Raw genomic sequence first — 9,131 nt, 5'->3', positions numbered from 1 at the left:
CTTCCGGTCATCAAATTTCAAAATAAAACATCTGCCAGCGCAATTCCTGTTCACGCTTGTTGCCTTAAAAAAAAAAAAAAAAAACACTCCAACTAGTTGATCAGTTAGTTATTTGCTCTAAACATGTCGGTGAATTACGAAACATGTCAGTAATAAAAGTTCTCAAATGTCTTGTTTTGGTCACAACACAAATAAAACATACGGTATATAGTGACACTGTGCACGACTTCTCTCCTTAATAACACAGTGATATGTTCAGAAATATAATAATATAAACAGGTAGTGTGGACAGATATTTACAGAACTGCAAAGTGATGTTAGTGGCATTTATTGTGCAAAATTTCAATATCAAAAAAAGTTCTTGGGGGCTGTTATGGGTCAAACATATTCAGGTTACTCCGTCACAGGGCAGATAAATGCCCTATAAGACTTAATCACCTCCAGCTCAGACTTGGTGTAGCTCCGCCCCCTCACTGCTTCCAGGTGAGCAGCTGCCTCACCGTCCACCTGGTGTGTGAAGCTCACTAACTGTTCTGCTGTCGGCTGCAAGAGTGAACGCAAGAGTCTTCATGCACGCCCAGCATCCGAGGAACTGAACATCCAGTGGATTGCTCGCAATATAATCTCACCACGACAACAGGAAAATCCTCAGTGATTGCATGATGTGTGGCTAATGTGGCTAACGCTACCAATAAACAAGGCCTGTTCCTGGGTTTGTTGTTGTTTGTTGTTGTGCTTCAGTGCAGCCTACAGTTCCTACAGTTCCATTCAGCAGATGCTTTTATCCACAGCGACGTACATCTGAGAGCAACAAAGCAAGGATCTAGTCAGAAGAAAACAACCTGGATAAGTGCCATAGAAGGAGTTCATGTGTGACAGGGCGTTGATGCCAACAGCAGGCTGTAGGGAGGTAAAGCTGAACTTCTGCTAGCTTCTCTCCTGCTCTCTGTGCTCACAGAAACTGCATCTTAATACAGCTGAACTCTCAGTAAAGTTGTTCTCTTTTAGATATGTTTCTATTTCTGTTGTTGTTTTTGGATTGTGGGAGGAAGCCGGAGAACCCGGAGAGAACCCACGCTGCACGGGGAGAACATGGAGACTCCACGTAGAAAGATCCCGGGTGTCTTCACCTGGACAGGAACCGGCGACCTTCTAGCTGCGAGGCAACGACGCTAACCACTGATCCACCTTGCAGCCCTATTATTATTATTATTTATGAGTATTATCATGATCATTATTATTATTATCATCATCATTAGATGATGGCCAAAGTCAGTTAAAACAACACCTGTAAACAGTTTTTCTAAATCTGAACTTTAATCTTCAACATTTTCAGATTTTTTCATTTTTCAGCCACAATATAGGTTTTATTTTGTAGACACATCGCCTCTGTTTCCGGTCTCACTGCATCGCTGTAGACTTGCTGCAGCTGGATGACTGCGGCTGCGCACTGGAGGCTGCAGCTTTAAACAACAGGCAAGTCGGTAAACAGCGACACCCGCTGGACCAGAAGTGAAGCACATCACGCAGAACTTTCACTGCAGCTTCTCAGCACGTTTTACTTCAATGAAAGCAGCAGTAATTCATGTGTAATGTTGCTTTTTGAAAGAGTTTTTGCAAAATCAGCTCCTGCATTTCAGTTTCATGTACATCTTCGTGAATTTAATGAGCAATATTTTCATTTTCATCAAATTTTTTTAGGTGCAAAAATTCATTCTCTTGTGTGAAATTAGTTCTTACCTCAATGTTATTGCCTTCTACTGTAGCCTTATTTTAGTTTATATATTTTTATTTTTAGTAATGAATCATATCTGAATATATCTTTAATTGGTGCAACAACAACAACAAAAACAACAACAATAAAAACAACAGAATGAAGGAAATCATGTGTTTTATGCTCAAAATGTCATTCCAAGTTCATTCCAAGTTTTCACTGTTTATTTTCTGATCAATTCAAACCATTTAATTGACTTAAAATGAGTTTAATTCTGAGATGTGAGTTTTATTTTGTGCTTGAAACTTGCTAAACATCTTTAAAACTCACTTTGTCTAATAAATCCTACGTTTCCCACAATGCATTGTTGCAGTGAGGGTCGCCATGATGTTGTTTTTTGTTTTTTTTGTCCAATTATTTATATTTTTTGTTAAACAGAAACAGGCCAAAACAACCACACAAGACCTTCACCCAAACGACACGACAACGACAAAAATTAGGTTTACATCAGAAATAATTTGAAGAAAAGTTGGTGTAGGGGGAAAAAACAAACTGTAAATACACATGTGAGGGCAGCTTCTGGTGTTGAAGCTGTGATTTTTCATCCACACACACATCTGTTAATTAACTAATGTTATGTTTAATCTGAAAACATGTGAGAGTAGCAACAGCAGAGTTTGTGAACATTGATGCTCATGATTCTAAATGAGCCACAAATGATGAGTTTATGGAAGGTAGAGGCAGCTGTTGCAGTTAAAAGGTGTGTGTGTGTGTGTGTGTGTGTGTACGTGTGTGTGTGTGCATGAGTGCGCTGACTCAGCGGATTACGTAACCGCGCTGACTCAGCAGACCTGCAGCTCTGATCACTGATTACATCACATGAGGCAGCACTCGGCGGGACTTGTACACTTGCGAGGACCTCTGTTGACCCGATGAAGCGAGACTTCAGCCTCAGACAGACGTGTTGAAGGGGGAAGACGACACAGAACATTCCAAGAAATGTCATTGTTTAAAAAAGAAATCATTTTTATAAAATCTCCCAAATGTTTTTGTTTTTCTTTTTTAAACCATCCAAACTTTCTTACACTGTTCTTGTACTTTCCAGAAAACACTCTGATAGACTACGAACACACGTTTCAAGAATGTCATCAGTTAGTTTTTTTAAAATGTCATCGCTGTGTGAAAATGTTCTCGCTTTACAAAACCGCTTCATTTCTCATAAATGCCATCATTTTATAAAAACATCTTTAATGTCTGAAAATGTGTCTCAGAACGGCCTCCTCAGTGACTAACATTTGTTAACAATTTCTAAAAATGTCCACAGTTTACAACAGTGTCCTCAATTATTAAAATAATATCGTCAAATTCTTACATTTCTTTAATTTCACAGAAAACTTCTAAAAACATCTGGAGTTACTAAAAACGTGATTAAAACCTAATTTGGTCAAAACGTCCGCAATCTCTACAAACGTCGTCACTCTATTAAAAGGCCCGTCATTACTCAAAGTTTTTAGAAACATCTTCATTTTCACTTAAAAACGCCCTCAATTATTAAGACGTCCTCGTTAAGAAAATACATTTTAAAAATTGTAAGTTTTTGAAAACGTCCTCAATTTCTTTACATGTCCTCATTTTACAACAGCGTCCTCAGTTACTTAAAATGTCGTCAATTTCTAAAAATGTCCTAAATGATTAACCTGTCCTCACTTTGACAACGAGGTCTTCAGTTACTAACGATGTCCCCAGTTATTAAAACGTCCTCACTTTGACAAAACTAATAGTTTTCTAAAAATGTCCTCATCTTCTTCTAAAAGCGTCCTCAATTTAAAAAAAAATAAAAAATGCCAACACATTCCAAAAAAAGTTGTCAGTCATGAACAACAATCATCCGGGGCGCCGCTATAGCTCACCTGGTTGAGCTGGTGTCCATGTATAGCAACTACAGTCCCCAACACAGTGGTCATGGGTTCGAGTCCTGCTTATGACCCTTTGCCCCATTCTTCTCCCATCACTCTCTCTCTGTGTCCTATCTAATAAAGCCTAAAAATATAAATTAAAAAAAAAAAAAAAGTCCTCAATTTCTTTACATGTCCTCATTTTACAGAACTTTCCTCAATTACAAAAATATTTTGTCATTTTGTAAAAATATCCTCAGTTTCTAAAAGCGTCCTCAATTTTTTTTAGCACATTCTAAAAAAGTTGTCAATCATTGAAAACATCCTCACTGTCTTTATATGTCCTCAATTTCTTTAAAAAAATAAAAACCTTTAAAAAAAAAAAAAAACTTTTTGCAAAAATGTCCTGTTATTAATAATGTTCTCACTTTCTAAATGTGTTCCCAACTATTTTTTTTCACTTTCTAAAATTGTCCACAATTTACAACAATGTGCTCGTTTACTAAAAATGTCCTCAATTATTAAAATGTCCTCAATTTCTTTACATGTCTTCAATTTACAACAATTTCTTCAGTTACTAACGATGTCACCACTTATTAAAACGTCCTCACTTTGACAAAACTTTTAATTTTCTCAAAACGTCCTCATTTTACAGAAATGTCCTCAATTACTAAAACATTTGTCATTTTGTAAAAATGTCCTCAACTTCTAAATGTGTCCTCAATTTTTATTTTTTTTAAAAAGAAAAGAATATGTCAACACATTCTAAAAAATGCTGTCAATCATTAAAAACATTCTCGCTTTCTTTATACGTCGTCAATTTCTTTTAAAAAAAAATAATTGGAAAAATTTTTTTTTTTTTACATTTTGCAACTTTTAAAAATGTCCTCAGTTATTAAAAATGTTCTCACTTTGTTAAAATGTCTTCAGCTTCTCCTCATTTTACAACAACTTTGAAAAATGTCCTCATTACCAAAAACGTCCTTCTTCAAACGTCCTTCATCCTCTAAGCCGGTCCTCAGAACGCCGTCCTGTACTCGTCCTCTCTGCTGCTGGTTTCTTCGTCGGTCAGAAACGTCTTGATTCTCGGCTGCTTCTACTTTGGTCTCGGTTTTGACTCAAACTTCCTCTTTCAGCTCAACCAGCCCACGTCAATATTTCTGCTGATCAGAGTCTCTTGGTTCGATGTGAAGGTTGAAACTGAGGAACGTTTCAAACTCCTGCCGACGAGTCACTGGATGTAAGCTCATGAAAACAGTTTGTATTTGTCTTTGCTTTTGTGTTCTGTGGATAAAATCTCACTTTGTTTATTATTTTGTAGATGAATCCTGATGTTTAGAAACGGTTCCAGGAGCTTTCTGGGGGATTAATGAGAACTCAGAGTTGTGCTTATTGAGCAGGACGGCTTTGTGGTGTGTTTAAGAGCAGCTCGACCGCAGAAAGTAGAAACCTGTTAAATACAGGAAGTGCTGATAATAAGTCGCCTCTCTTCCTTTCTGCAGCTGCCGGTGGATGGATTCTGCTCTCAGCTCGTCTCGCCGGTTCCTTCGCTGCTCCAGTTTTCACTGAGTTCACGACTCGGTGAGTGAATTTATGTTGTTCCTGCTTTTTGCTTTTTATTGCGTTTTGCTCTTTTTAAAAAAACAAACACTAATTTCACTGAAACAGGAAACTTTGAAGACGTTATCGCTCACAATCAGAGTCGACTTCTGCTCTCGTACAGGAAGATCTGCTGTCAGAGAAACGGCTCGAGTTTAACGTTGGTTTTACGCTCAGATACACAAAGTTCAAGAAAAACATCTCATTTACTGATTTAGACCAACGTGTGTTTATTTTAAGGGATTGTGTTCACACTGTGGAGCTGCTGATTGCTTCAGCTTAACATCGTGTGTAAATTAAACTCACATTTCTGCGTTAATTAAAATCAAAAACTACATTTAAGTTGAGCTAACTTAATGAAATGGATTTATTTCCTCATTTTCCTGCTTTACACACTTGAACAGATCCACACAGTTAATATTCAAACGACATTTAAAGTAAAAGTAAAAATATTTACCAGCAGTATTTAAATACACGACCGCAGTTCAAAATGTTGGAAAATAAGAATAGAATGTTTTCTTAGGTTCTCTGCATGAACAAAAACAAACAAACAAACAAAAAAAAAGCTAAAAGCAGCTGAAAAAACGCCAAATTTTATTGTTTTTAAAAGGTTTTCAGCTTAAAAACTTGAGCTTTTGATGCTTGAAATCTAATTTTTACGAGCAAATCAACTTAAACATGTGTTTATTCTTCCAGTTATGAAATAAATAGTAATTAAAAACAGGTTTGATTGTCCTCAAATTCAATGTATTTTGTTGGTCGAATATAATTTAAGTAGAAGTTGTCGAAACTCATGATTTTATGGGCTGCAAGGTGGTTCAGTGGTTAGCACCGTCGCCTCGCAGCAAGAAGGTCGCCGGTTCGCGTCCCGGTGGGGGCACCGGAATCTTTCTGCGTGGAGTTTGCATGTTCTCCCCGTGCAGCGTGGGTTGTCTCTGGGTTCTCCGGCTTCCTCCCACACAGTCCAGAAACATGTTGAGGTTAATTGGTGATTGTAAATTGTCTGTAGGTGTGAATGTGAGTGTGCTTGGTTGTCTGTCTCTAAGTGTAGCCCTGTGATAGACTGGTTACCTGTCCAGGTGAACCTGCCTTCACCCTGAGTCAGCTGGGATAGACTCCAGCCCCCCATGACCCTGGTGAGGATTAAGGTGTAGAGATGATGGATGTTATGTTGGATGTCCCCAAATTTAATGCAGATTGTCGGTCGAACATAATTTCAGTAGAAGTTGTCGTAACTCAGGACTGTTAATTATTTTTATTTTATTCATTCATTTTAGAGTAAATTTAATTTAAATTTCTTTCGTCAGTGTTGAAAGTCTTTGTTTAGTTTTTGTTTTTACATTTAGGATAAAAATATGACTTCAGAGAATTACGGCCGAATTCATGTTTGTTGACCTGTTTTTTTTATTTTATTTATTTAAAATCATAAACAAAATATTAAAGTCTTCTTTTTCTTTCTCTTATGATTCAAAACCCTTTATTTTTTACTTCATGTATTACATTTTCTGGGTTTTATCTTATATTATCAAGCGAATACAGACAAATAAACAACCCAAAGTTACTGACTGAATATCTACAGCAGAAAATGACTGAATTACTGTTTCATACTTTAACTCGACTCATTTGCTGTTTTCACAGAGTGTTGCTACTTTAATCGACATTAACTGTCTGTAAATAAAAAATAATTTCTTCTTTTAAAATGTAAAAAAAAAAAACTGAACTGCAGTCATTAAACGTGTGTTTAATCTTCATCATCCAGAATTAAGTTATATTATCAACACATTTTAACAAAACAAAACAAACAAAAGGGAAGTCACGAGCATCAGATTTTTAACCGTATTTTGGCGAAAACAGGAAGCTGTTGTCAGAGTTTGGTTGTGTGGCAGTAATTCATGATAGTGTGAAGATCAGCGGAGGTTTAAAGACTTCGAAAGGGGCAAAAATGTCCTCATTTAATACAAATGTTCTCACTTTTTCTGCATAAACATTCACCACAATGCAGGAAATCATCCCGGTTCTTCTCTAAACATGAAAACTTTTTGTTAATTCACATCTTTAGTTTTTATACTAACCTGCCTCCAATGAAAGCGACAGATTTTTACCATATTTTCTGCAAAATAGAACCCCGTTGTTAGACTTTGGTTGCATTTCATGGTGATTTATGACAGTGAGACGATAACAGGAAGTTAAATGACGCATAGAAAGATTTTTAAAAATGTCCTCGTTTAGTACAAATATTTCTATTTTCCTAAAATGTTCTCACTTTGCCAAAACATCCCCGATTCCTCAAAAGTCTCCTCACTTGAATCGAACATTTCCAACATAGATGGATGCAGAAAAAGCAGTTTGGTGTTTGACAATCAAGTCGTAAAAAACGTTTTCACGCCATGAGTTCACACCGTCGGGTTTTGCTGTCACCTCTACGATGGGTTTTTTTTTGGTTTTAGTTTCAAACAAAGATTTACTTTGACTGTATTTCTGTGCAGAACGGGACACCGCTGTGAGATTTGAACTGTGTTTGACAGCAATTTATTACAGAGGATGTTTAAAGACTTTGTAAAAAGTAGAAGTTGTGCGTTTGTGTTCCAACGTATTAGGTTTTGTTTTAATTTGTAGCCGTAACGACGGACTTCAAGCTCTGCAGAGGACCAAGAAACTTCCATTCGTACTTTTGTCAAACAAGACCTGACAGAAAACTGCCCGACGCCACAACGCCACCGTCTCTACCGTAAACACTTTATATGTTATGGAGCCAGAAGCCCCGTCAGGTCGCTGTTTTTCTCAGGTGGAGGTTCGGAAACCAAAAGCAGAAGTTGTCCTTCAGGGCCTCGAAACTCTTAAAATCAGGAAACTTTACCTCCTTTAAAAACTCCTTTAACCCCTAAAAGCACAGACGTGTTTCGCAAACTGCACATCTCATAGAAAATAGACTCATTTGTTCTTCAAATTACAATTTGTGCCGTTAGTTTGATGCTATGTTCTGCTCGAATGGCGACACTTGAGCTGCACGCTGTTAAATTAATGAGCAAAAAAAAACTGAGTGTGCAGACTTTCCAGATTCACAGATTCTGACTTCTTCGTTGGGCAACGATCCCGTTGCTCCACTCCGGCAGCTCCACCGATGGATGTTGAAAAACCCCAAATTTGTGCAAACGTCGCCTCCGAGAACAGAATCCGGCCTCAATAATACACTGTGTGGTTCGTTTCTGCTTCTGTCTTCAGCGGTAACACAAGCAGCACTTCCCAGACTTCAGACTCTAATTTGTTTTATGACTCTTATCAGTTCTGATAAAAAGTCACGTGTTCCTGCAGCAGCGCTGACAAACCTCCACACGCTAGTTAAAGAAGTTAAGTAACTAAATCTCAGCAGGTGAAGGAGAAGCTGCTTCTGTGGCTCGTTGCGTATTTTCTAAGTGATACAATCTTTGATTACAACCACGGCTGTCGGTTGTTTGTCAGGAAGCCTCTCCAGGAAGTTTGCGTCAAAGCTGCCTTCGTTGTGAAACTTTCTTTGTTTGTGCCTCTTCGTGCAGATGGGGAGCTGCGACCGCATGTCGTCGTCTCTCTATGGATCCAGACTCGTCAGCTGGTGCGTGGACGATGAGGAGCCACCGACAGCTTCAGGTGAGATCCAACAAACTCCCAGAAAAGCTCCGTCACAGCTGGAGGAACTCAGGAAACACCAGAGAAAGATCCGTTGAGGAGATGCTGGAGCAGCCTTGATCGCTTTCTGGTCACTTCATGTAAAATCAACCAGATCTGTAAAAAGTTCCCACCGGATCCCGTCAGAATCAGCAGATTTTTCAGCAGATGGCATCTAATGAAGCCATGAAAACAAAAAACCTGCTTAATATTATTACTTTCAGACTTACAGGCTCTTGAATTACAGAGAGTCTGGTTGAGTTTGGTGGTTAGCATCGTTG

General features: G+C 38.0%; 1 protein-coding gene across 1 annotated transcript in view; it reads left to right on the top strand.

Annotated features, from left to right (window-relative positions):
* Positions 1 to 4,727: 4,727 nt before the first annotated feature.
* Positions 4,728 to 9,131, top strand: part of rubcnl (rubicon like autophagy enhancer) — a gene marked incomplete at its 3' end in the record, with an annotated part of 28,094 nt that continues 23,690 nt past the window's right edge. The window contains exons 1-3 of the mRNA XM_008301354.1: positions 4,728 to 4,849; positions 5,112 to 5,190; positions 8,742 to 8,832. Coding sequence (XP_008299576.1) covers positions 8,742 to 8,832 — 91 coding nt within the window. The remainder of the gene's footprint in view (positions 4,850 to 5,111; positions 5,191 to 8,741; positions 8,833 to 9,131) is intronic.

This window comes from Stegastes partitus, unplaced genomic scaffold (assembly GCF_000690725.1).
Source record: "Stegastes partitus isolate 25-593 unplaced genomic scaffold, Stegastes_partitus-1.0.2 Scaffold1664, whole genome shotgun sequence".
NCBI classification, from domain to species: domain Eukaryota; kingdom Metazoa; phylum Chordata; class Actinopteri; family Pomacentridae; genus Stegastes; species Stegastes partitus.
The sequence above is the reverse complement of the archived record's forward strand: the minus strand, read 5'-3'. Positions and strand labels throughout refer to the sequence as shown.